This window comes from Doryrhamphus excisus, chromosome 16 (assembly GCF_030265055.1).
Source record: "Doryrhamphus excisus isolate RoL2022-K1 chromosome 16, RoL_Dexc_1.0, whole genome shotgun sequence".
Taxonomy (NCBI): domain Eukaryota; kingdom Metazoa; phylum Chordata; class Actinopteri; order Syngnathiformes; family Syngnathidae; genus Doryrhamphus; species Doryrhamphus excisus.
This window is the reverse complement of record NC_080481.1, coordinates 8,913,261-8,941,255: the sequence shown is the minus strand read 5'-3', so window position 1 is coordinate 8,941,255 and position 27,995 is coordinate 8,913,261. Positions and strand designations below refer to the sequence as shown.

The 27,995-nt window shown below is 41.6% G+C and overlaps 2 protein-coding genes across 3 annotated transcripts; both read left to right on the top strand.

Moving 5' to 3' along the window:
* The first annotated feature begins 13 nt into the window (after positions 1-13).
* appa (amyloid beta (A4) precursor protein a) lies at positions 14-23,258 on the top strand. 2 transcript variants are annotated; one of them, XM_058051283.1, is made up of 17 exons: positions 14-225; positions 11,683-11,850; positions 13,387-13,516; positions 13,671-13,783; positions 13,874-14,067; positions 14,467-14,756; positions 14,889-15,056; positions 16,430-16,563; positions 17,201-17,275; positions 17,366-17,524; positions 18,232-18,360; positions 18,464-18,563; positions 19,467-19,679; positions 19,766-19,819; positions 20,079-20,170; positions 20,839-20,985; positions 21,072-23,258. In XM_058051283.1, the coding sequence occupies exons 1-17, from the start codon at positions 166-168 to the stop codon at positions 21,171-21,173; spliced, it is 2,328 nt and encodes a 775-aa protein (XP_057907266.1). In that variant the 5' UTR covers positions 14-165; the 3' UTR covers positions 21,174-23,258. The 2 variants fall into 2 exon arrangements, with proteins under 2 accessions (XP_057907266.1, XP_057907267.1); XM_058051284.1 differs by lacking the exon at positions 14,889-15,056 and having other exon boundaries at positions 16-225.
* A 796-nt stretch (positions 23,259-24,054) lies between these two features.
* On the top strand, positions 24,055-25,710 carry atp5pf (ATP synthase peripheral stalk subunit F6). The gene is made up of 4 exons (XM_058051806.1): positions 24,055-24,191; positions 24,713-24,882; positions 25,088-25,212; positions 25,614-25,710. Exons 1-4 carry the CDS (start codon positions 24,117-24,119, stop codon positions 25,640-25,642), a joined length of 399 nt encoding a protein of 132 aa, XP_057907789.1. The 5' UTR covers positions 24,055-24,116; the 3' UTR covers positions 25,643-25,710.
* The last annotated feature ends 2,285 nt before the right edge of the window (positions 25,711-27,995 follow it).

The window sequence follows — 27,995 nt, the reverse complement described above, 5'->3', positions numbered from 1 at the left end:
CTCCTTCTTGGTCACGTGATTTGGCACCGAGCAGCTGTGAGCCCTCTCGGTCTCTCGCTCGGAGTCAGACAACGGGAGTCGCAGGCGCTGAAAACACGCAGTCTCGCACACGTTTATCTGCTCGGTAAAACGCTACATACAGGAGCGTTGTGTCCGCGAAACAGCATGGGGGATCGAGTGGCTTCACTGCTGCTGGCTTTTGTGGTGTCGGCTCTGGCTGCCGAGGTAGGAAATTATTTTTTGTTGAGTTTGTGTGTTAAAATGCTGTGGTCCGCTCCAATGCGGCTGTCATTGGAACGAAGCTGGCGAACGTTAGCCTGAAGAAGACCGGAAGCTAAACGAATATGCCTTTTCATAATTAATGACATGAAGTTATACAAAAGTCAACCTGTAATTGAATACCAAATAGTTTAACCTACATTTATGTATATTTGACCTCTAGGGATGTATTTCGAAAAGCATTGTTGGCTGACCTATAACATTTAGAGCTCGCTCAATTTTTAATATGAAGGAACCGGAAGTGTTGGTTTAGCATTGGTTTGTCTCAGAACCCAGACCAAGCGAAACATACCCATTTTAAATGTGAGATTTGTGATATACCTGCCAGTGGTAATTCCATGTAACCATGCATTATAGACAAACGTTGGTGAAGAGTCCAGTTATCTCGACGTAATACCGTTTTTTCTGGTGATATCCTCAGGTCAAACCAATGGCAGCTGATTTATTGAGGCTCGTCTGATGAATGTGAGCTGTTTTTATTTTAAGCTTCGAGGCAACTTACATTTATCAGTGTTGTAAATTAATTCACATACCCTATTATTTCTATCAGAATGGACGTGGATAAACACTGGGCCGTTTATGTTCGAAACGACTGGTGAAGCAAACATCTTTTTTTGTCTGGTTGTCCAGGAGCCAGTGGCTAATTTTAGTTGAGTGGGCGTGTTTGGGGTTGAAAAAAGATGCGACATGGTATTCGTGTATCTTTATGTTAAGGACCCAGATAGATTACGTAAACCCATGAAGTCAAGCGAGCCGTGTAGACCCGACAAAAAAGAGCAATGTGACGGACAAAGCAAACGTTTTCGGTCGTTTGACGGGGAAAGGGAAGTAAGATGGCGGCGGTGCACTGCAGCATTGACGAGGGTCGAGGAAACTGGGAAGCAGTGAGGAACTGCGGGCTCTATTGTTACCTTCTTCCATTCCTTTTATAAAACTACACCCAAATACGTGTTAGCATTCGCCTAGTTCACACACAGTAATTTCTGTCTATTGCGAAGCAGAATCTCTTGAAACAAATCACTGCTCATCCATTTTTTGTCCAGTTGCGTTTAATGCTCCTACAAAATGTCTGTACATAATTCCATGCAAGATGCCCCCTTGTTTAAGCATCATATAACCACGGACATCAGAAACACAATAACATGTTGTATCATATAACAAGTGTTAAATAGGTTAACCCTCCCCCTTTTATTCCCTTTGCCTCCAGCAAGCTATTAAATTCCCGGTTAGTGAGTAATCAGGTGTTTGCAAACTGGCCATGGAGGGAGCAATGAAACTTTGGTGCAGATCTGGATACAGGTGTGGATGTTGGAATGTATTTTCTCCTTTCACATGCAGTGACCCACCAGTCGAAAGACAAGTGGAGGACCTATGCTAAGGATGGGCAATCAAGTTCAACACCCTAATAGCTAACCACCCGCAGCATATGAGTCAATTTTGTAATACATTTATGTATTAAGTAAGAGGAACTTAAAAAAAACAAATGCTCAAAGGGTAACCTCTAGCTAGAGGTAGTAACCCCAGTTATTCCCCTGCATTCATTTATATGTGGCAGATCACCACAAATAGATTTCGCTACCTGTTTGCCTGATTTCATAAACAGGAAATATATTTGCTTGTCATGTTTTTTCCATGGACGTCTGATAATATCGACGGACTGATATCAGGAGCTCGGACAATCTGGGTTTGAATATAGGCATGTCTGTGTGGAGTTTGCATGTGCGGGTTTACGTGCATGTATGGTGAATTGTCTATAGGTATGAATGTGAATGGTTGTTTGTCTATATGTGCCCTGCGATTGGCTGGTGACCTGTTCAGGGTGTATTACCCTCGTGACGCCAGTGAGTATTAAGTAGCATAGAAAATGAATATTTTCGGAGTTGGAGCATAGAATACAGTACCTGTTTACGACCTTTTACATATGGCTTTTAAAATTACTAGAGCCCTCTTGACATACAATAACACCCCTACAGTCACCTTTACACTCATGTTACCCAGTGTAGTAGATATAATCAGAGAAAATGGGACATAAGACTCATGCTTGTGTGTGTTGCAATCAATATATTGCGGGAAATGTGGACAGGCAATGACATTGGGGACTCAGAGTTTAATTTTAGCTGTGGTATTCAGTTATTCTATTACATGATGTTAGATATAATTTAAAGCTACAGTAATTGTAACAATTTTTAAAGTATAATGTTCATTCATTCCATGGAAGAACTGCTGCATTGGCAGGACAATATCGATTTATCGGATATCTGTAAGAAAGCGAATTTTGGGCTTAACTCGCTTTTTGCATCATGACCAAATATGCAAATGAGATTATTATGTCATTACATCACCCCCCATAAGCCAACATAGCCACATACAGAAAACAGTCCTGTGGGTATCACTGCAACCTCAACTGTGGGTAAAAGCTGGTTTTGGTTTTGGGGTCATGCACGTTCATCACCCATTCCACATGGTTTGTGACAGTAATAAAAGCAGATAATGATAATAATAAAAGCTGTATTATCCCTTGGCTGCAGTTCTTGTTTCGTTTTTTTTTTTCAGGCTTATGACATCAATTTATTATGAAGGCAAGAGAGAGGCCGGGCCGTGTGTGTGATTGCACAGAATATTGGCATAGTCTATTGCTTTTCTTGTTTTGGTCTTTTCTGTTCCTCTTTCACGTCCCTGCTTGCACTCACTCCCCCTTGTAATACTGTAGGTGCACACAGAATGAGTCATTTGGGCAGCACCTTAAGCAGAGCAGTGTCTTTGTGCCTAATCCTTTGCTTTAAATGACTCACAGTGATCTTTACCCCTTTGGGCCTTGAAAACCTCAAGGGTCGAGATGATCACGATTAAACCTCTTGTTTTTTTCTAAAAAAAAAAAACCTTGTTAGGCTTGTTTGTGTACTGACAAAAACACACAGCTCCAGGAAGGCGCATTTCCCGGTGGGCCCACCCAATACACAGCATGTTCATGTTGATTGTGAGAGTTGGATGCCATCCTTTGTGTGTCACAAAGTCCTGGGGAAATGGCTCTCGGATTGCCTACTTGTATACTGCAGTGTAGAACTAGGGGCGGACCAGCCCACTCCCCCTATTAGCGAGGCCTAATACCATTATGTCTGGCACACACTGCGTCTTAACGCTGGCACCTTCTATGCTGCTCACACTTTGAAAGCACCAAGTTCTCTTGTACTCGTCTTGTCTTGATTCTTGTTATACTTGAATGGCCTCTGTGTTGCTAGCTGGCTATTGCGCAGACACAATATCTACTGTTATTGAATAAGAATAGTGTACATTATCTGTAGTGATGTTGCTGATTATGGATTGATTTCATACAGGAAGTTGCACAAATTCCCAGTTCTCCTTAGCCCTCCACCAAAATCTCTGGAACTTGCAATACAAAGAATGTAGCCAGGTAAAAGGATTGCAAGTGTACAGTTAAACTGTACATTTTTAAGTAGCCTTATATTGTGGCCACCTAAGGCACGAAAGCCTGGGTCACAACTGGACATCAGATTTTGTTTTGGCCATGTGTTTTTTTTCTTTTTTTGTTCGTAGAGAATGTGGAACAGGAAGGAGTAAGATCTCGACATGCACAGAAGAGCTACAAAATATCTGAACTCGTGTTCGCCACATGACACAGAGGAGTCAGCTAGTGCGACGTACTTAAAAAAAAATTCACATTTTGCCCAAACCTGACATCAGCAAATTGTAGGAAAAGACACATTTAGCCCACTTGGACTCTGCACAAAAACATGCAAAGTGTGCTAGTCTTGCAACTTGGAAAAAAACGCAAGTGCCTATAGAGTTTGTTTGACTTCTGCAGCCAATCTACGCCGTGTTTGACCGACATATGACAGGTTGTGACCTTGGCTTGACACTGATTTAGACAGATTACTGAAACATATTTGAGAGATGGGCCTTTTGTGTACATACAGATAAAGGTAAATATGAGGTATTACCTTTTCTTTTTTGAGTGTAGCTTACAGTCCATGCTAAGCAGGTTGGTATAACGACTGTCCTTCAGCTTTTTATTATTATCTTGCTTAATTTACTTCAACTTTTCAACAATTTGTATCTGTGTGTGCCCTACATTTGGATTTGCCAGCTTGTCCACTATTTTTCCCACCGACTCAATCGTCTTGTGTTGCTGTTTTGAACTCCCAGTGAACACCTACATCCATAAATATGCTCAAAGTAGTTGTCTGTCCACTTCTTGCAGCTTCTCCTCTTTTGCTCTATTTCCTAAAAGACTGAAACCAAGCATGCCAGAATGAAATATACAAATAATATGGTGAATGTGGCGAAATATGTGAAGTGTGTTGGACCAGTCAGTGTTTTTTCGCACACACCCTCAAAAATTCCTGGTCTTCTGGAAAAGACACTGTTGGCTCAGAGGAACACTTGGAGGGGACAGTTTGGTTCTGGAGAAAGTGTTGTTTTGTGTTTTTTTTAACTCTGTTCATTTGGGTGGTTATTCAAAATCCCAGCACCAGGTAAATACTGTATTAAACTTTGTGAAATGGTAATAATGGTAAAAGGGGCACATGATGGGTGCTCTGACTCATCATCGTGCTAACCGTTTCCCCCTCATCCACCTCCTTTCTCTGTACTGGCCTAAAGAATTCCTGACCTTTTCATGCTGTTGTTTCTGTTGTCATTGTCCCGGTAACTAGGGATGACATGGATGTTAGTTTTTTCAAACTGAATGAGAATTTCCTAACCACATTTACAGTAGTTAAGCTTGCAGCAGCTCGGAACGGTAGCTCCTGATCCAATTTCCATTTCCACTTTAAGCGAGCTCTGGCTCAGTTACCTGCCTGACATGGTAAGAGTGGGACACAATGTAACCCACTAGTGATTTCAAAAGAAGCGAGACAGTGCTATGTGCTGACTGTCCCCAAACATGAAACACAAACAGCTTTGATTCAACGCTTTGCTCGTATTAGTTAACCCGCCGGTCCACCGCAATTACCAATGTGATGGCTTTGTGTGTGATAGTGTTGACAATTAAATAGGGCTGGGAATCTCTGGGTACCTCACAGTACGCTACGATTTGCAATACATGGAGTCATGTTACTGTGTGCTAGGCTGTAGTGAAACACACACACACACACACAACTTACTTACAATGTCCGCTCTCATTGGGATGCTGACTGGTGAAATAGCATCAATAGTATCCTTCAGCACAAGATTTGTGTTCCCTGTTGAGCTGGTAAGTTCAAAATAATCCTGAGGTTAAAAAAAAACAACAACAAATGGTCAGAACAAACAAGCAATTTGCTGAGTCTCTGTAACAATGTTGTTGGGTGTCAGTTGAGAGTTGTTATCCTTCAGTCTGTCCTGTTTTGTTGGTAGCTTGTGGAATCTCAAAGTTGAGCAGGTGTGAGGCATGATTTATAAGCTAGCATTAACTTTTCAAAACTAACACAATACCAGCTTCAGTAGGTAGCTTTACTAAGGTAAATGAAACACATGTTTCTTGGTCGAAAAGCAGAACAATTAGTATTTGAATAGAAAAAAAATATTGTTTTCTCATAGTAGGCACAGTTTTGTTTTGGAGTGTGGTGACGAACGAGGTGACTTTGTCGTGCCGCCCCATGTTGTATTTACGTGAGACACTCCCTACATCATACAAAGTCAATGTTGTCTCATCCACGTTATAAAAGCCAAGGTAAGTCCACACGATGCTAGTAGATCTTTCCGTTCTGTATTTTAATCATAATGAAAAAAGATACACCGTGAGAGTGTATTGATGGTTCATCATAGGGTTAAATATTGCGTTGTTTTGATCTGTCAATATTTTGTAACATTCCAAGTCCTAAACTCTGAAACTGGTGACCGGTATTATTGACCACTCGCATTCACATCGTCACTGAGTGGGAACTGCCCAGTGACTCACTGGAATATAAGTGCTAATGTGCGCTATTAGTTCCAAAATGTACACTAGTTTCCACTTGTTCTGTGCATATCTCTGAAACAGCAGCGTCATTCATCACCGTCAGGGTGTGACACCCGTCTGTAAATATCGGCAGTGGTGCTGCCAGAGCGCACCCTTCATTTCACAGCTGGCGAGTAAGCAGCTGTATGTGCCGGATTTTATTAATGCGTTTAGAAGCGAGTCACGCTGACCCGCCTCTTCACTCCGCGTCTGCACGACGGCTGTGCACACTCATGCGTGTATCTGCCATTTCATGTCAAGATGATGGTGCCGCCTTGCCCTTAGAGGCCAGCTTGATTTGAAATTTGTAGTCGCCCACACGGACAAGCCAGATGCCTTCTGGATAAAACTATTATGGTCCGATTTGAAAAAGATTGAACTATTTGGTCACAATGACAAGACGTACTGTATGTTTGGAGGAGTCAAGGTGAGCCTAACAATGCTCACAGCTGGCAAGCATGGCATGATAGCATCATGGTCTGTTGCTGTTTTGCCCAAGATTACTTCCCAATTCTTCAAATACACCACAAACCAGTGGTATCCAAGTAAAGGTCCATAAAGGCATGCATGGATTAGTTTGAGGAGCTAAGATTTCAGAGCGCTGACCTCAATCTTATCCAACACCTTTGGGTTGAACTACAACAGATTTGTGAGCCAGGCGAGCCAGGTGCATTCTTTGAACATCATGGCCTTCTGAGTTCACAAATGTTTCTCCTAATGGATGAAAGACCGGCACAATCACGCTATGCCCACAAGATTACAGGTTTTTAAAAAACAGATATTATTCTTTGTGCTTCTTTCGTTTGACTTTTTTTAATAAAAAAATGAATATTCCAGCCAGGGCGAAGACTTTAGAAAACTCTTGACAAACAAAGGTGCCATTATGGGTTTAAAAAGCTGCCACTGCTTTACTTTCTAATACTGCTACCACACTCGCGCCAATGACTGCAATTTTGGCCAAGAATTGATGGACCTCTAGCTGATGGGACAACTTTGACAAGCAACTCATTATTTGGGAAAAATGCTGTGAGAATGTTTGTATGTGAAGGACATTGTTAACATGTTTGACCGAGCTACATTGCCCACACATGGAAGGCCTGCATATGCAGTACATAGATATCGTCATGGAGGCAATAAAGCAAGGACAATTAGCCAGACACGTAGGATTGTTTCTGTGATGACAGCATCACACAAGGAACAAAAAAACATTGAAATATGGACAAAATCTCACGAGTCAGATTTGACTATGAAAATCCTTAGTCATACCAGTCTATGGTCATGTCGTAAGTGTACCAATACTTTTGTTTGTATACTTTTATGTTCGGTTCTAAATGAATTAATCAAATCCCATCAGCCTGTGTGGGTCTTTTTCCTGTTTCCCTGTACAGAGTTGCACTTCCTGTGTTTATGTAGCTTTCGAGTGAAAAGCTGTGTGTCTGTGGAGGAGGGGGGGTTTGATGCCATTTTGCAGTTAATCCAATTCAGTAGAATTGAGTTTCTTTCTGGGAAGTCAACTTTTTGCGGGGAGGCCCTGAATATGGTGCACCAGTCAAGTGCATTGGCCCAAGTTTACTTCATTCATTCCACTATAGAACCAACGTGCCCGGGGGTTGAGACGGAGGCACAGAGTGAACCAGGATGATACAATCAATTTATCGAGGCCGGAAAAATTATTGAATTGTTTTTAGCTTAGCCAGAGCATTAAATTGGCTAACTATCAATGTTGCTATGTGAAATCAATGCACCCAGGAAGAAAGTTTTGAGAATGCTTAAAAGGACCAAAATATGGCACAGTACTGTATTACATGTTATCACAAATGTACCTGTTACTACATGGTTACAACATGTACTGTGTATATATAACCATCCAATTTTGTTTTAATAACAGTCTTTTCAGTCAGCATAGGTGTGTCCCATTACGTGTCTCTTTTTATCTGTTTTTATATCTTTAGAATCCCCAGAAAAGACAGACATGTGTTCATGTCTCTCCTAAGGATGCAGTTTTTATTTTAAACACACAGACACAGCAATCAAAGTGGTGATGTAATGCATGCATCAACCTGATCACACACGACAATGAAATTCCTGCTCCCAGATGACACAAATGAAGGTGTTGGCCTCGGTTGCCACAGCAATGATGGCAGAGACGGGGCCGAGCTGTCAGTTTCCCCTGGGGGCTGGGCGAGTGCAGCCTCAGTCTCCATGGCAATAATGACTAAGGGAACCAGGGGCACCACCATCATATGGAGGCAAATTCACTTGGAAATGTTTGTCTTCCACGCTTCTAATCAGATTTCACACGTTTGTCTGTGATGAAATCTGAGCAGGACTGGAGAGAGATGTTTCCGAATTAACTGTTTTCACATCTATTGCCCAGTCAACTATTGTTTTTGGGGCGTATTTGGCAAGATTGTGTGTGCGTGTCCATGCGTGTGCGCGCATGCGTGTTCACATGCATTGGGCGCATGCTTTGTTGCCATGCACCAGTGAAAATGCATAATACAAATACACTACAATAGAAGTATACTGTAGGTCTTGTCAATGCTCTGATGCAGCATCTCAGCCATTCTTAACCACCTTTTACAGCAGATCTTATTTGGTATGAATAAGTTAAAAAAAATACCACAGTGTGTGTGTGCGTGTGCATACGCTTGGAAAGAGATGTCCCCTTAGGATGGGAGCTGATCTAACAGCCCCCCCACCACCGCCACCCAGCTCCCTTCGGCAGGCCTGAGCCACACTGATAAGACTGTGCAATTAATAGCACGACAAGACCGACGCCCATGCGGGCACACTTCAAAGATTTAGTGCTCACTTAGTGTGTACTTAACATGCCCACAAATACATAAAAACCTTTCACGACCTGTGCGTGACGGGGAAGATGCGTCATGTATGTGCTTGTTTACATGCACCCTCGTTACTATTTGCTGATTATATCTTTTCTCCATAAACAAGTTAAATTTTCTGTTGCATGCTTGTCTTTTCAGCTTTGCTTCTCATCTTCTGAAAAAAGTCTGTCACACACAAAGGTTTATTGTCGTGGAAAACATTCTTTCTTCCGCAAACCACTTTGTCAAATTGGAGCAACCAATAATCTCACTTTAATCGCTTTGCATGATGAGATTGTAGCTGTGGCTTTTTGTGTTTTTATTTCATTGTTTTCATGAATTCATTTCATTGTAAAATTATTATGATGGTGTTTGTCATGTTTTAATTACAGCGTTTTATTTAAAGCATTGCATGCCAAGCTTTAGCAACATGAAAATTGAAGATGCAGTGTAATTCCAAGATTCCATTTGGTTCAGTAGTTTCTGCCTGAAATGTATTTTTCATAAAGACTTGTCTGAAAATAGAATGCAGGAAACAAATGCAGCTTCCTCCAGTGGTACAAATATCCTAATTGCATATTTTCAGTGTTTTCTAGCTTGCTTCACTGCACCACTTGACATCTTTGGCTCTCATTGACGTTTTTCATCAGCTAATTTAGAAATAGGTTGGAAAGCATTTTTGGTAAATTGCTGCTACTGTGCCATCATGTATAATTTCTGCTGTAGAAGTTGCACGCCTTGCAGTTATGTGACTGGAGTTTCTGCTGACTTAAATGGAACTATCTTCTCGGGGTCAAGCTCATATAACATCAGCCCCAGCTCCCCTGGCTCATTCCCTGAGGATATGGTGATATCTATCATGCCAGATTGAGGCTAGCGGGAGATATTTCTCTCAACTGGGCTGCTGTCCTAATCCTCAATGCCCAGATTACCGCCCCCACCTCCTCCTTCCATTGCCACAGGATGGCGGGGCTGAGAACATAAAGTCAGAGAACAACACAGCCTTTCAATAATACACATTTAACGCTTTGCCTGTTTTTTGGCTCATATTTGGATTGTAGCTCACCAAGACCTGCTCTCACTGAGTACTTTTATTTGATTGCGGTGTTTATTTGTAAAATGCACATAATATCCAATGTCACTCGGGATGCAGAGCACGTGCATTGTTGCATTGGCAGTCTGCATTGTGCAAGTTTGCACAGTGATGTTGTTGCATCTGGGTTGTACATGGACAATAGACATTCACTATCTGTAAATGACCTACAATTTTCTTGAATTTATTCCGTTTTCCAAAGTGTGTGGCCTTCTGCTCAAACGTGTGGACAGGCTGTTCTCCAATCTCTCGTGATTTGCTGTCATCATGCTCATTGTTCTTTCTCCTCCGAGGCCTGCCTCGGTCTCTGTTCTAGGACTCTGATTTCAAAGCTAGGAAATTATTTAATCATTTTTTGAAGGTCACCGTAAAAACTGAAAATTCATTTAAAAGCTATGTCACATGCATATGACATTTTAAAGATTAGTTGAAAACTTCCACCTCTGTTTGCCTGAGGTTATGCTGCTTATATGCAAAGTCTTTTGCTCGACTCACTCCCAGTCGGCAGCACAGGAATCAAACTGCAGACCCTTAAAGAACATGGTATATGGTGCAGATGGCTCTTTGACTGCTAGTGGTGTTAAGTTGCCATGTGGTGCAGCTGAGGCCAACTCGGGACAGGTGGTGATTTGACACCCTTTGTCCGTGCAGGATTAACTAGCTGCGTTGGTGCAGAGGGCACATTTGATTGTTCACATCGAAAACCACTGGGAAGTAATTTTATAGTTGCATCCTGCACATAATAAGATTCACACTTACTTCCCTGTCAGATAGACGTCCTTTGGAAGAGGACTTCATGCCTCAGGCTGCTTGGACTAAATCTGTCTGCGGGGGGGAATGGGAGGCTATATCCATCTCATAAAACAGCATTTGTTTGCCTGCCAGGGACTTCAAAACCATTAACAAGATTAGGGAAAGCACAATGGCACTGGTCCTTCTCCCTCCCTCCCTCCGCCCTCCCAGCCCTCAGTATTCCCTCTGATTTTGTTCAGGCTCATTTGGCAGTACAATGCAGACAGTGTTTGTCTGCACTTCCCCTCTGAAGGGAACTTCAGCAATAAATGCACACACAAGCTGAAATAATGAAAAAAGATTAAATTCAGGCGTCGTACTGGTCACGCATGCTTGAACATTCTTCTTACCTTTAACTAACCTGCCAACTGATTGTGGTGCACTGTGTCGTGAGCAAATGGAGAGAAACGACCTAGAAATTACTTAACTGAAAGGTTGTATAAATAACCTGATGCATAAAAAAAAGTCTGCAAGGGCGCAGAGAGTGCAGGATTGCCATTGATGTTGTTGCTTGATTTCCTCCAGTGATTCAGTGAGCTAACAATATCAAAATTTGAGTCTTGGATGACTAATTCACTGTTGTGGGTTGAGAATGTGTGCAACAGAGATGAGCAAGCCCAAATAATTTCCAGTTATATTGTTCTCCCTTTCTGTCCCACCTCAACACTCTCTCAATGTCAATGCATTCACTTGCATATCTTAAGAGTGTGGCATCTCATTAAATGGCCCGTTTGTGTCACTCTGACCTATAGGTGCCCACAGATGGTTCGACGGGCCTGCTGGCTGAGCCCCAAGTGGCCATGTTCTGCGGTAAACTCAACATGCACGTCAACGTGCAGACTGGCAAGTGGGAACCAGACCCCTCGGGTACCAAGAGGTGCGTCGGCACCAAGGAGGGCATCCTGCAGTACTGCCAGGAGGTAACAGACTGTAAATGTATTTTTGCATTTATGTGGAGAATCATTGGAGAGCTTGAAAAAAAAAACGCACATAATGATATCTAGAAGCAGTCATGAAAGTAATTTCCTCCCAGGGCATTTTTATCTCCTCTGCCTCTGATGTATTCAACTCTATCTCTGCATTTAGCCAATTCCTATTTGTGGTAATATTATTTTAGTCTACATAATACAGTATATCCACATTATAGACATATTTGGCTTGCCGTTGATTTGATGGGCTCATAATTGGTAATATGCAATTGGTGAAATATGATGCCTTTGAAATATAATTTACAGATCTGGCATCAAACATGTGACATTCCAGTATATTGAATGAAACAAAAACATGTCAATTTCAATTAATCTTTAATGGAGTGCAAGCTACGCATTTATACTACAACTGCTGACAAACAGTAACAGGTTATTTTCCTCAACAGCAACATACGCTTTTAACCTGTAACAAGCAGATTCACCCACCGTCCTATGTCACTGTCGCGTCCAGTCATGCCTAAAGTGCCTTCACCGGCTGACTTTAGAAACGGCAACATGAATAACTTACCCATAGCTGTCACTGCTAACATAACCCAGTCCATTACAATTATGGTGGTACTACTTTTGTTGTTGTTATTAATTTGATCCTAAAGGCCAGACAAAAACCAAAACGTACGAAACCCAAAGAAAAGTAAAACCACGTCACCCATTCCTGACACCAAAAATATTAATAAAAAACATGCAGAAAATAATACTAAAGAGAACGCACTAGGCTGTGCCAGTATCTGCTACTCCTAGCAGTAATGTACCACTGGAAAATTTACAATGTAAATATCAACTCAATTCCTGCAAATGCAGGCTGGAAGTGAACTATTTATGTTCTTTAGGCTATAGTTATCTGAATAACTGTATTAGTTACATTAACAGATGCCTATTTAGCCTGTTGTTCTCCACTTTATTATTATTACTATAACTTGCCGTACAAGTCTCTGATTTTATAAAATAAATTCCCCCCCAAAATTGTACTTTAGTCCAGTGCGACATGTTTTTTTTTCCGCTTCATTGCGCATTTTTGTCTGGTATAGCCTATAGTAAATAGTATATAAAATACAGTATGTTCCCTCACAGGATCAAATTGTTATTGGTGTGGTCAAACTCACAAATCTCTGACTGTCCCTCAAAATACTGATTGTGTGAATCCAATGTAAAAGACTGGAGCTAACATTTTTAACGAGCCAATAACGAAACTCCTTTTCATGCTTTAAACATTAAGCGGAATAGTTAAGCACCATGTGAATGCACTATGAACTGCCATGTGGTGAAACAACGGTGAAAGCTCATAACTTGGGAGGTAACACTGAATCTTGCCAGCAGGCGCTAACAAGCTACAACATTCCAAAAGTACCACATTTAGGAAGCCTAAGATTAGCCTTCCTTTCCAGAGCGGATCAAGAGGGAGGTTGTAGGTCAACAGCCTTAAAATCTCTTTCTGAAATAGAAGCTCAGATGAATTCCTCGTGCGTGCAGGTGTATCCAGAGCTCCAGATTACTAATGTGGTGGAAGCCAACCAGCCTGTCAGCATCCAGAACTGGTGCAAGAAGGGTCGCAAGCAGTGTCGCAGTCATACGCACATCGTAGTGCCCTACCGCTGCCTGGGTGAGTCCAGGATGTCACTTGCAGAACGCCCTGCTTTTTCCCCCCAATGATGGGGATGGTTAGGAAAATAAACATGTTCCAAAAAAAAAAAAAAAAAAAGCTTGTATAATATCAATAAATAAATAAGTAAATGGTGATGTTATCTGTGCTGCAGTGGGAGAATTTGTGAGCGACGCTTTGCTGGTTCCTGACAAGTGTAAGTTCTTACATCAGGAGCGTATGGACCAGTGTGAGACCCACCTGCACTGGCATACTGTGGCAAAAGAAGTGAGTGTGTACACACACACACACACACACACACACACACACAGGGTAGCAGAAATAGTCCTCCTTTCTCATCTTGAAAACATTCTATAGTCCTGCACAGACCGCTCCATGAATCTCCATGACTATGGGATGCTTCTGCCGTGTCGTATCGACCGTTTCCGAGGGGTTGAGTTTGTCTGCTGCCCAACGGAGGCTGAGCGCGACACCGACAGCGCCGAGCTGGATGGCGATGATGATTCAGATGTTTGGTGGGGTGGAGCAGAAACCGACTACTCAGACAATAGGTATGTGATGATTGAATGAAATTCCAGGGACATTCCCTCAGAAATCGTGTTTGAACACCGTGCTGAAATGCCAATAAAAGAAATTACCTGAGCTCTGTAAAGCTTTATTAATATCATCAGAGCAATCTGTATGATGTTTCTGGGATGTTATCACATAAAACTGTCCCACTATTGCTTTTCTGTTCATTGTCTTACTTTTAAATGAAAATATTTTGGTATCATCAAGTGTTGAGCCTATAAAAGATAATAGCCCACATGTGAATGAGCATAATACACACATAATGGCAGACGCCTCAGCATTCATTGTGATGATGGACGACAATGCTGAATTTGTTTCTTCTGTTTCATTATCTTTTATTTTCTATAATTTTTCCTTCCTCGTTTTCCCGTCCTTCTCAGTATGGTGCGGGAACCAGAGCCAGCAGAGCAGCAAGAGGAAACCAAGCCATCTGTGGTAGAGGAGGAGGCGGCGGTGGCAGTCGAGGAAGATGATGAGGAAGAGGACGTGCTGGATAATGACCAGGATGGAGACGGGGAGGAGGACGAAGAGGGCTTGGAGGAAGAGGACGAGGAGGAGGAGGACGACGACGAGGACACACTCGATGACAGCGATGATGAGCCTGCCACCAATGTTGCCATGACAACGACGACCACCACAACCACTGAGTCGGTTGAGGAAGTAGTCAGGGGTGAGTAGGAACATTGTAGGAATTTTGAATTCAGTTCTGGCTAATGTATATGGAGAACAAGGAGAACATTGTGGCAATTCCTTATGTTTACTGGCTATTGACGATGACAGGTTTGTGTATGTGTTCTCCAAGATGTGTGCTGGGCCAGTGCAGAAACTGGTCCATGCCGGGCCATGCTGCCCCGCTGGTACTTTGACCGTCAGGAGGGCCGATGTGTTCAATTTATCTACGGCGGATGCGGAGGCAACAGGAATAACTTTGAGTCCAAGGAATATTGCCTGTCTGTCTGCAGAAGCGTCAGTAAGTTCTGCCACCGGCAGAGGACCCAGACCAGCCGCCCTTGGGTTGAAATGCCTTCTGTTTGTCTTTAACCTCCTGTCAGATGCTAACTTCTCCTTGGTCTCTTGTGGACTTTCCTTACCGTCCATAGCCTCCTTTCTTGGCTAATCCTTTAACAGTTCCCCACCTGGTAATTGTTGAACTTGAAGCATTATTGCACAGTGTGAAGATTTGAAAACATTACTCACTCTTACCAGGATGTTGCAATTGAACGAGTTGCTTATTCCAGTGTTTGCATGATTTGTCTCTCTCTATGTTTTAGTAATTGTGATAGAATGAATTAATGCATTTCATTTCTTCTCTGATGTGAATGTAGTCAAGCTGAGAGCATGCAGCTCTAGCAGAGTGGATGTACAGTGGTGTGAAAATCTTTGCCCCTTCCCACACTTAAATGTTTGATTTTTCAATGACAACACAACTGAACACATTTTTAAATGAAACGTGTTAATAACTAATTCAATCCATTTTTTTCTATTTTGGACGGTTTTTCAAGGCACACAGAATATTGTTTAGCACAGCAAGTTCTTCACTGCCACCACCATATTTTACTGTTGGTATAATGTTATTTTTTCTGAAAGGCGGTGTTATTTGTATGCCTGGTGTAATGGGGCCTTTGAAAAGGTTTTTTCCCCTTGGGTCTTGGGGATCACTAAGTTATTTCCTGGCAAAGGTGAGACAAGCCTTAATGTTATTTTCATTCAGCGGTGGTTTTAGTCTTTAGTCCAGGAACTAAAAAAGTAATCAGAAAGGGGGACACTTTTTCACACCACTCTATACTCATGGGTGCACCTCTGGCTCGCCCATGTCTTAAACATGTTAAACCGCTGTGGCTTGTAGTGAATGTGCAGGTGGGCGGCTATGTTTTGATGGCCTTATGCCCACTTGAGAAGTAGTCTTCTTCCAAGTGAATAACATCCCATGATTTTTGGTGTCCTGTGCAGTCATGCGCTCTCAGCAGACTGATTTCCAGTGACGTGTGACCTTCACGCCTGCACACACACACGCACACACACACACAACACAAGACACACTAGACACACAACACTAGACACTTTTTGATTGCTCCTACTAAAGATAATCAACTCTGCTGATTAAATTGAGGTTCATGCCATGTGTCTTAGCAAGAAGTTAACTTTCAAGGCCACAGGACAAGCTTGAGTCTTTATACAGACATTTGTGGGTCATCGGAGGGGTTTGCTTTTGTACTGTTCTGCCTCTGTTGACCTTTTCTGAGCTCTGTGTTTTGTCTTCAACTAACCACATAATAAAAAAAGGCTTTGCTTTTATTCCTCACAACTTTTGTCTTGTCTTTGTCTTTTGTCTGGCTGATGTAGTCCCCACTGCCACTCCCGGCTCTCCTGATGCTGTGGACCACTACTTGGAAACGCCTGCTGATGAAAACGAGCATGCCCATTTCCAGAAGGCTAAAGAGAGCCTGGAAGCCAAGCACCGTGAAAGGATGTCCCAGGTATTGGAGTAATGGAGTAGTTTTTTCAGTGGTTCAATCTTTAGACTGTACTTACATGAAAATACTAAGTGAAATATATAATTAAATTGTGATTTAAAATTATAATAAATTGTGATTTCACAAGCAATTTTGCTTGTGAAATAGGAAATTGAGAGTGGAAAAGTTGTAGCAAAAAGAAGATAAGTGCATCTTTTAATCCTCTCCGGGTGGGCCGCTTGAACGGATTCTGTTTTAATTGCTTTCCTTAATGAAGTGGTTGGCTCTCCAGTGGAGAGCCAGATGGTCCATAGCCACTGTTGGCTCGATGCAGACGAGGACACCTTGTGCAGAACTTAAAATTACATTTCGTTGTGTTGGAGATCAGCACTGCATCATCACGTTTTGCGCAGTGGACTCCCCTCTTCCAGACACGGCTGTGCATCTGCTACAGGCCTGAGCTCAGCTTGAGGAGAGTATGCAACAGAAGAGGGAGCTTAAGCCAACAGATGCCGTTTGTTTTTTTTGTCAATCCTTGCTCTGTCTCCGTGCTTGGAGTGTGGCATTTCGGCGCGACAGCCGTAAATCTCGTAGTTTTTCAGGGGACATTGTAGAAAAAGTGTCGTTGATGTAAAGTACGTCCCACTCTATTTTGGCACAGGTGATGAGAGAGTGGGAAGAAGCTGAGAGGGAAGCTAAGAATCTTCCACGTGCTGATAAGAAGGTGGTCATCCAGGTAACCTATCCATATTATGAACATTGAAATGGCTAACTAGGTTGTTTCTTTTTCTGTTTTAACGTATCAATGTTGCCATTTTATATGAAGCGTTTCCAAGAGAAGGTAGAGACACTGGAACAGGAAGCAGCCAGTGAGCGACAGCAGCTAGTGGAGACCCACATGGCCCGAGTAGAAGCTCTGCTCAATGACCGCCGCCGCCTGGCTCTGGAGAGCTACCTAACAGCTCTGCAGCAAGACCCCCCCAGGGTACAAAACACACATTCTTTTGTTTTTAATATGAATAACTGACTGAATGTGTGTTTTAATGCACAATGGAACCTCAATATTTCGAACGTGTTTTGATGAAATCTTTGCCCAGATTTTGCCTCCGTTATTGTGCAATATAGCACCCAACAAAACTGTTATATTTTACCCTTTAGTACATTGAATCTTGTGGTATTAATAAAGATGTGGACATCGTACATCCAGCATTGCTAACAATATAGAATTTAAGTTGGAGCAAAACACAAAGGTGCTGTCCACGTGGCTCTCACTTCCCCTCCTACCTCCCTTAGGTAACTGGATTATTGTTTCCTGTAAAAAAAAAAAATGCACTTTTTGTACGATTCAGTTTTAGCTGGGCACTTTATCTTCTGCTGACCTCCACCGTCTTTTGTTTCCTGTAACCATCTCAATTAGGTCTTTTTTGGTATTGTGTATTCATAAGTGAGATATTTTGAGTACCTGCTCAGCATCTTGATCAAATTGTCGACTGTATGCGTTTTGTCCTTTCTTGCTGTTCCCTCTCAACGTGTCTGAACTCTGGGAAGAGCTATTTCAAGGCTAAAGTGCTAAAAAAATGTGACACACTGAGAAGCTGTAATGAATCCATTTCATGAATTTTAGCTGGCTTGTTTCCAATCATAGTGTCCTGTCTCTGTGTCTCACCGCCTCTCTCACTCTGTGTGATGCAGCCTCGTCATGTCTTCAGCCTTTTGAAGAAGTACGTGCGTGCTGAGCAAAAGGACAGACAACACACTCTTAAACACTTTGAACATGTCCGTATGGTGGACCCCAAGAAGGCAGCACAAATCAGGCCTCAGGTACCCCACACTAGAACAAATGTTCTTTCATGTTGGGGGCAGGGGGGACTCAATCCACACTCACCTCTCATGCACTTTGTGTGTTCGTGTGCATGTTTATTAGGTGCTGACACACCTGCGTGTCATTGAAGAGCGCATGAACCAGTCATTGGGACTTCTCTACAAGGTGCCCGGTGTGGCTGACGATATCCAGGACCAAGTCGGTGAGTTTCACAGCACATTTTTCTGGTTACTGTTCTCTGGAAATGTGGAAAATTAAAAAACGAATGGGCAGTGATATCTGAAGTATTTACAATGGCATCTTTTAGGTAACCTTTGGGAGGAATCGTTCAGCTGTTTGTCTTGTCCAATTCCTAACCTTGAGAGACAGATGTGCCAAAGGACACTGATTGTGTTGCATATAACAGGGGGATTGAAGGCTCTAAATTCCATGCATTTTTTTCCCTTGTCTCTTTGACTGATAAGGGCATTAGAGCTATTTGACCTAATTCTTCAGCACAGATTCAAATTAAACTGTTTGCTGGGAAGATACATCTATCTTCCTCTCTAACGCCTTCCCATCCACCCTTCCTTGTGCTCGGTTTCTGCAGTTTTTTTGGGTTATTGGTGTTGTGTGCGTCACACAGCCATCTGTGTCTCTGAAACTGACATTTTGTACTGCACTGCGAATGAGACACGCACACGTGCACGCACACTACCTTGGCTGGCTGGGAGAAAAAGCAGTAATCGCTGCTGCTCTATTGAAGATGTTGGAGCACTGTTGGAGAGGCTTCAAATCATTAGTGTAGGACAGGTTATGTTGGATTATTTCCTTGTAGTTTGAAATCGGGGTACACCGATCTTCATTTTTTTTGATCCAATCCTGATAGCAGAGCTCTGTTTACTTTAATATGTGACCACTCCAAAAGAATATCAGCAAATATAGCTGGAGGAATATCAGTGTACATTGCTGTCTCCGCACACACACAAAGCGCTCAGCCTGATGCATTCACAGCCTCACAGAGTGTCAGATAACGCAGAACTCTGAACGTGAACATCTAACGATACATCATGAAATACTGGATGATATTGGTACTCATTCTCCTTGTGATTTATCCTCTAATCAGAGCTTCTGCAGAGGGAGCAGGCTGAGATGGCCCAACAACTGGCCAACCTGCAGACAGACGTGAGGGTGAGCTACGGCAATGATGCCCTCATGCCCGACCAGGAGTTTGGAGATGGCCAAACCGACCTGCTGACTCAGGAGGACACGTTGGGCCTGGGAGGAGTTGGCTTTGTCCATCCTGAGAGCTTCAACCAGCCCAACACGGACAACCAAGGTGAGTGTTGCCACATTTTGCCATTGGTATCGAGACAATGAGTGGCAGCTCGCTAAATATTTGATGTGCTATTTTCTTCCCCCCAGTTGAACCAGTTGACTCCCGCCCCAGTCTGGATAGAGGCGTCCCCACACGACCAGGTAAGTCTGGATGAAACAAATGTTCATTTAGAGATTTGTCATTCAGACTTGGATGTATTTACGTGAACAGTTAAATACACAAGTATAAATAGTCACACAGACGGTTCGAAATAGATGACACGTTACAGCCTGACCGCCATGTCAGTATAGATGTTCAATGCTCTCATGTTAGACCTGCCTGAGTGGCTTCCGTACATTTGTATGAGGGAGCATGAGTGTCACCATCCATAATAGATGTTACTTCTCCTTCCCTTGTCAGTGACAGGAATGAAGATGGAGGCTATTCCTGAACTTCGAATGGAGAAAGCAGACAGACAGAGTACCGAGTATGAAGTTCATCACCAGAAACTGGTAAATAAAGACACACAGCATGTAAAATGCACCAATGTGCTTGTACATGCAAACGAGCTGGTAAATATAGTGGACCGGGCGGAGGCATGCTCATGAAAGATGCATTCACTGACACATTCAAGATCACCTTCTGCCCCCTTCGCGATACATTCATACTGTGCCCCCTGTAAAATCGCCAAGGTTGTCGCCATGGAGACGGGTGTCCATAGAGACAACCGTGATAATGCATGCGACTCGCTTGTGTGGACTCTTAAAATCCTCCACCCTCAGATCCAGACGTCTGTAGCGGTAAATATTCCACTGACGAGTCACATTAGCGGACTTACCATGAGGCTGCAACCCACTTTTTAGTCCGCCTCCAGTAATCCTCTCGATATTGTAATTCCAGTACAAATGCCCCAATCTATAGTAAATCCGCATACCCCATTCTTCTCACCGAAGGTCTTTAATCCGTTAATCCCTGCATTTTATAGCATATCACATTTTTGCATTCACCATGAGCAGTCTAGTGTCAGGGTGTCACTCATCTTTTTAATTTGAAACCCATAACAACTTAAAAAAAAGACAGGGCTGCCGTGTCAGGATGGAATTTGCCGGAATTCCTGCTGTATCCCACCCGCTGTCCTTGCTGATACGTGCACATAACCTGAAAAGTTTCTCTGCCTCAGGTCTTCTTTGCAGAGGATGTAGGCTCCAACAAGGGCGCCATCATTGGCTTGATGGTCGGCGGTGTTGTCATAGCGACGGTTATCGTCATCACCTTGGTGATGCTTAGGAAGAAGCAGTATACGTCCATCCACCATGGAGTCATTGAGGTGAGAAGCAGATGACTTGTGCGTTTTGGGTGACAGGCGTGTGTGTGTGTGTGTGATCCTCTTGTTTTCTTCTGGCTCAACTCCAGGTGGACGCTGCCGTCACCCCGGAAGAGCGCCACCTGTCGAAGATGCAGCAGAACGGCTATGAGAATCCAACCTACAAGTTCTTTGAACAGATGCAGAACTGAGGGGAATGTCATCGACATGCAAACACGCATACACGCAACACAAACTAACATCTCATTCCACACATCAAGCACCTTCCTTCCCCCGTCCCCCTCCCAGAGTAGGCTTGACATCTCCAGAGCGCAGTGTGGCATAAACCAACCAGCAACCGAGCATACGGAGCAAGAGCAGTCGGGGTTTCTTTCATTCATGCTTGGGCGGACACTGTGGCAGAGCCAGTTTGCACCATTTGTTTACTTTATTGGAGCGAGACACCTTTTTGATTAGAGAGCGTTTTTATATGTTGCTCCGTCTGGGCCTGCTGATGTATTGGAATGGCCCCGCCCAGTGCCAAAAAACAAACCCCCCCATGAATGAAAGAAGCTTGCGCTCTCTTTACTGATCCAGGACCCGGTGCGCTGTGTTTTTTTTTCTTGGCTTGTGACAATTTTAGGAGCGTCACTCGGTTTCTGATCAGTAGGGCTGTGGTTGCATGGCTCCCTATGCCTCATGTTCACAATTTTTAATTGCATTTTTTTTAACATTTGAGATTTAAGTTGAGCGGCACTTGTCAGAAATGAAGCCCAGTTTTCTTCTGTTTTTGCACCACCGCTGCTCTCTCTACACTGGAGAATAATGATCCCGCTCTCCATTCCTCCATCCTCTTTTCTTTTTGTGCATTCTTATGACAGCTGGGCTGCATTATGTCACACGAGGCTATCTGGAGATGATAATGAACACATTGATGGCGATGCTAGTAATTATGTATTCTGAATGAGCTGTTTTTATTTTAGAGTTTCTCTATGGTTTCCAGTTTTGTTTTTCAAAAAAGATTGAAAACACTATAAAAAACAATGTAAAGTCCTTTTTTTAAACTTGCGTGTAATGTACTGAAGTAATGCTGAAGTCGTAGTCGTTCCTATGTAGTGCATGACCACAGGATTTTGAAAGAAGAAAAAAAACAAAAGATCTTAACGCTGCTCTCTCGAAAACCCCTCTCACTTAGATTGTCATTTTAGCAAGATTGTACATTTAATATCTTCTCGTGATCACGTGACTTCAACGAATGAAAAATATATCAAATCTAGATGAACGGGCTCTGCTTTGATATCTTTAAATACACACTTCAAAAGAGATCTGTGATTTTTTTTTTAAAGTGTGTTATTTTCTTTTTTTAGAACCATTCTTTTTAGGCAGGCAGGGGCTGGCTTCATTTGTACATTTTCATTTAATAAAATATATTGTGTTAAAGATTATGATTAGGGGCTCATTTTGTTTCCCAGAGTGTAAAGGGTATCTTGTGTGGGCGATGGTTGCAGGAATCTAGAAAGGGATGGATTAGAAATGTGTGTGTGTTTTGTCATTTTCAGTCTGGTGTCCCCCCGCCCCTCCCGAGCTTTAAGCTAACATTGTATCCAATTTTGGTTCTGCAATTATTTTCCTGTCCATTGATAGAACAGGTGGAGCTCTGATAGAGGGAGTAGGAGAAGACGGAGAGCGTGGTAGAGAGGAAATGACTTGCAGTTCTGGATGGATAGCCAGGCTGGCAGGCAGTCTGTATTTATAATGGCTTTTACACCACCCATCAACCATCCATCCAGCCCCCCTGCTCATCCGCTCACCTCCCTCCATCGCTTTTGTTTCTCTTCAGGCATGCTGCTCACCTCTATGCCACCCATGCACATTCTCCTCTCAGAGGATGAGCACTGCTGTCTGTAAATGCATCATTAGGATGAGCTCTTGAGGGCGAGTATCAAACATTGATTTCCATAACTGGCAACAGTCACCTTGTAAGTAAAGTAGCCAGCTCTTTCTAAAGCATTGTTGCATATCAACATCACAATGAAAGAAGCACAGCGTGACCTCTCGCTCTGTTAAACATCTACAGTACAGTATCTGTGAGTGTTCAAACATTTGGCAGCAAGGTTTTGCCGAAGTGCTCACAAGAAGCCCAGCAGGTGGCAGTAGAGCAATGGAATCAGGGGTTTCTTTCTGTTGGTTGCATTGGTTTTGTTGTCAATTGTGTAATATTCTGCAGACCATTTGCATTGACTGGGAAACGCTTTCTACACTGTATTCCATAATAAAGTTTTGAATGTACCAATAGATACATGGTGTGTTTGTGTGTTTCCCCCTATAATGATATAGTAATTATGTAGTAATTTTAATTATGAATATATTCATTTGTTAATTTACTAACTTCAGGACTGGGCTATGTTGTGTATTTAATATACATTTGCTATGAAATAGTGTAAATATATATATATATATATATATATATATATAATCATAATATATATATATATATATATATGTATATATATAATCATAATATATGGACAAGATAGGAAAATATTAAATGTCTTCGTGATATAAGAAACTACAATGTATCAATATATATATATGGTAATATATATTGTACTTACTACCTTAAAGTTATATAAGCTATGTACAGTAGTTAATATCTTCACGATATATATAGGCTAAAAATCAGTGCAATATCTTCATGACATATGAGTTATATAGTGCTGTATTAATTTAATCTTTATAAATGGGCTGTTTAGTGGTGTATTCATTTGATATCTTCACAATATGGGCTACAATAGTGTATTCATATCCTCGTGAAATATGAGCTATACAGTGTATTAATATATCTTCATGATATATAGGCAGTAAAGTGCATGAATTAATCTATTCACGATATATTGTCGTGCATTCATTAATATATTCGTGGTTAATGGGCTATATGGTTGTGTATTAATTTTCCGGATATGTGAACTATATAGTGGTGTATTTATGGGATATATACTGTCGCAGTGTATTAATTAGATCATACCTGACAACAGCTCCAATGTAATAAACTGTTTACAAGGAAAAGGTCATTTGTTGCAGGCTTCCACATGAATATTTAAAACGCAGCGCCGCGCAAACCTGCAGACTTTGACGCTCGCCAACGTGCCCAGCCCATGAGCTACACATTTCCCACAATACATCGCGGTCCTCCACATTGGGTTGTTGTGTCCGAAGTGTCAAAATCCAAGGTGAGTTGTGTGTATTAATGGCAGAACATTTTCAACTACCATTATGAATTGCTCATTTGTGCAAGCGAACGTTGGTCTATCTAGTTAGATATGCCTGACTTGTGTAAATCAATACTGCTATTTGTCCTTCGAGCTAAAGCTAGCTTGTTAGCTTATAAATGTAGATGGAGCTAGCTAGCTGTTAGCTGTACGCCAACGACCTTGTGTTGTGTGATTGCGAATCACTGTAGTTGTATAATAATATAAACTTTATCAATTCAACACCCAACACATCTAAAGACTAACGCGTTGGGCTTCTTTCCCCACAAATAGCAAACGATGTAACCTAATGGACATGCTAACGCTATGCTAACCGGTAGATTAATTCGCCTATGTAACGCTGTATATGTGCGTAAAGCTTCAAAGAGGTATTGCAATAAGATTTTGAGAGTGTGTATTTTTTGAGTCTACTGATATATGTGAATTATCCCATTGTTTCACAGGCCAATTTCATCTTAGTAATTACGTGTGTGTCCCTCCAGATGGCGCTCCACCGCTTCCTCCAGTTGCCCTCTGTGCTGCGCTCTGCGGTCAACCAGACTCTGCGCAGGAATATCGGCATGTCTGCGGTCCTGTTCAACCGGGCTAAGGAGCTGGACCCAGTGCAGAAACTGTTCTTGGACAAGATCCGTGACTACAACACCAAGAGCAAGTCAGTCAACTATACACAATTCCTGTCAGAAATACACACGCACATAAAAACACCCTGCAGCCAGATACTGTATGTATAAAAGTTGGCACTATTAGTGGAATGATAATGCAAAAGTTAATAGTGGCTGCCAGCAGGAATTCCATCCTCCCCATCACTGCGCTGCTCATCTCCTTTCAACATTTATTTAATGCCTTGGCTCTCCCAGGACTTCTGGCGGCATTGTGGATGCAGGCCCCTCTTATCAGAAGAACATGTCCGAGGAAATATCCAAACTAGAGAGGCTATACGGTGGAGGAGACCTCACTAAATTCCCAGAATTAAAATTCCAAGGTAAGATTCAACTCTCAAGCAGTCGTTTCCCCTGTTTTTTCTTTGTCATTTTTAATGAACTTTGAGAAATGTGTATTACACGAGTGTGCTTTTTCGGCCACTAATTTAATATATAACAACACGGTCAGTCTTATTGTGGATCATATGACATGTTGACATACTTACTGATCGAATCCATGATAAAGATTAAGCAAAAATCCCTCAACTGTTTTAATGACACAGTATCCTGTGTGATGTATCTCTGTCTAAGAATAGTCTGCAGTGGTGACGCCATTCAAGGCTTTCACTTTTATATTCTGTTTGAAGTTGTTTTGGGAACATTTTATCTCTGCATGTCACAGTATTGTTTTGAAGTTGCAGGCCATAATGCTTACTGTATTTCTCCATTTTTTTTTCTATAGAGCCCAAGCTTGATGAAGTGGCCAAGTGAGTGCTGTTCATCTTGCTCCACATATAATCAGTGTGTATTATATTTAATAAAAAATAGATCTAAAGATGGTTGAATCTTTGTCATTGTCTGTAATGCTTAATGAATAATGGGAGAAGTCACTCCATGAACATGAGATTGGCCAGTTTTTGAGATGCCCTGTTGTAGAGAATATTATCACTTCAGCTATATTATGTATCATAGTGGTTACTTGGGCCCAGACCCAACCATGGTATGGTATAGGATTCAATTTTAATAAATAATTTTTTTTGTAGGTAGAGCATAGACAACCTGATGCAGTGACTAATGGACTATAGTCTACCATGAAACAGCAGTCATTAATTTATGAAAAAACACAATATAGTGAGGGGCCGATAATTGGGCCGTGATATTGCAAGGGGTGACTGCATAGGGTTTGCAAAATGTTAAAGTATTTGGTTAGACTGCTAAAATACAGACCAAATAAAAAAGGCCTAAACCTCACTAACATTGTGCAGGGCTAGTTAGTAGCAGACTGTTGAAATATTGAAGTCATAATACTGTAGTATGACAAACAAAACAAAATGAAGTTCATTCATTCATTTTCTACCGCTTATCCTCACAAGTTGTCATTAAAAAAAAAAAATAGGTTGGAAAAAAGCTGTAATACGGGCTGGAATAAAGTCATATTATTCTGATAAGAAAATTTACAAAGATTATTTAATAAGGAAGATTAAGTATTTGGAGAAAACTGCAAAAATTGGTATAAAAAATGCTTTTCACCTATATCACAAGCTGAGATAATTTTTTTCTTGAATATATATATATATATATATATATATATATATATATATATATATATATATATATATATATATATACACACACACACACACACACACACTTTTTATCATAGCTACTGTTTGTGTTTGGTTCATTGATTTGGCCCATTTAGGGCTTAAAAAATGACTTAATTGAAAAAAAACCTAGCTTAGATTAATCGACAAAATGATTGCAACTTGCAGCCCTTCAATTAATTGTTATTATGTAGAAAATGACAGAAGAACAAATGTAAAAGTGGTGTGAAACTAGCACAGTTCTGCATATAATCCAGGATTAGTGCAGACATAACTTCAATGGAAATCCACATATCATAGAAGCTTTTGCATGCTTTCCAAGTAAGAGGTGAATCCTGTTAGAAAAACCACTTGAATATGCCAGATTTTTTATTTAAATGTAATAAATGATGGTTTGTAGTAGCAGTGCAGCTTCCCCTACACTACAGGTGCTAGTGATGTTATACATGGAAGTGCTTTATCTGGAATTTGCTGATAACTGCAAGTGAACCAAATGTCAACTGACCTAGTTGAGGCTCTGCTGTCACTTTGAATTGTGCTGAAGTGACGGTGCTTCAGGGTAAAGATCAGAGACGTGTTTTATCTTCTCCAGGATAAATATTTCAAGACCCAAAGTTATGTCATGCAGGGCACGTTTCCATCTGACCCCTTACCTTTTTGTGGAGTCAAGCTTTAATGTCAAGCTCTGGAAAGGCAACAAACAATGGCTTACTGTGATCTGACGAAATTGAGATCCAGATGTAGAGAATGGACAAAAATAGAGTCGCTTGATGAAATTTTCAAGTGGAATGTAAGCTACTTTGAACTGTGACACATCAAGCTGCCAGCCAGTGACTCTAGCTTTGCATTTTTCTCTATCTCTCCGGGAATGTAGCAGTTTGTACCTGGGCCTTCAGTGGGGACTTCAGCAACATAATAATTAAACCATCAATAATATCCAAAAATACAACTAAGCAATTTGTAGCATTACAGGATCGGAGATGGAGACTTTATCTTTGACTATGTTGTCCCTCAGTAACACTAAATCTCTACACTACAGCATGATTCAACAGTTTAGAAACAATATTTACCGTAATAACATGACAAAACCAAAAAATTATATAGCAAGTCTGAAATCTGATTGGACAAAACATAACTGTGGGGAATAAATTATTGCAATTTCATGTAGCAATGTAGGTCTGTATGCTTAGGCCCGCAGAGAAGACTTTGCTGGCCCGGACTACAGACCATTGTAATTACTAGTTAGTTTTCCAAAAAAGTAATTGAATTAGGAACTGAAGTACTGCTCTATAAATATAATTACCTCATAAAGTAATTGTTTTGTTATTTTTTAAAAACAATAAAATATGTAACAAAATTTGGATTTAGCTTTGTGCCATTGAGAGATGTTTCATGAGATTAGCGTTTGTCTGAGCCTATGACATGCAGTTATCCACCACAATGCTAGGTGGCAGTGTTGTCCTGAGTGAGCAACCAGTTTTCCTTGACTAGCTATTTAGCTTCCTGTGCCATAGTAGTGA

Coding starts and splice junctions, on each gene's coding strand:
- appa (XM_058051283.1), top strand. CDS start 166: ATGGGGGATCGAGTGGCTTCACTGCTGCTGGCTTTTGTGGTGTCGGCT. Junction 226..11,682: donor TGTCGGCTCTGGCTGCCGAG/GTAGGAAATTAT, acceptor TCTGACCTATAG/GTGCCCACAGATGGTTCGAC. Junction 19,820..20,078: donor AGGCGTCCCCACACGACCAG/GTAAGTCTGGAT, acceptor TTCCCTTGTCAG/TGACAGGAATGAAGATGGAG.
- atp5pf (XM_058051806.1), top strand. CDS start 24,117: ATGAGCTACACATTTCCCACAATACATCGCGGTCCTCCACATTGGGTT. Junction 24,192..24,712: donor CCGAAGTGTCAAAATCCAAG/GTGAGTTGTGTG, acceptor GTGTCCCTCCAG/ATGGCGCTCCACCGCTTCCT. Junction 25,213..25,613: donor CCCAGAATTAAAATTCCAAG/GTAAGATTCAAC, acceptor TTTTTTCTATAG/AGCCCAAGCTTGATGAAGTG.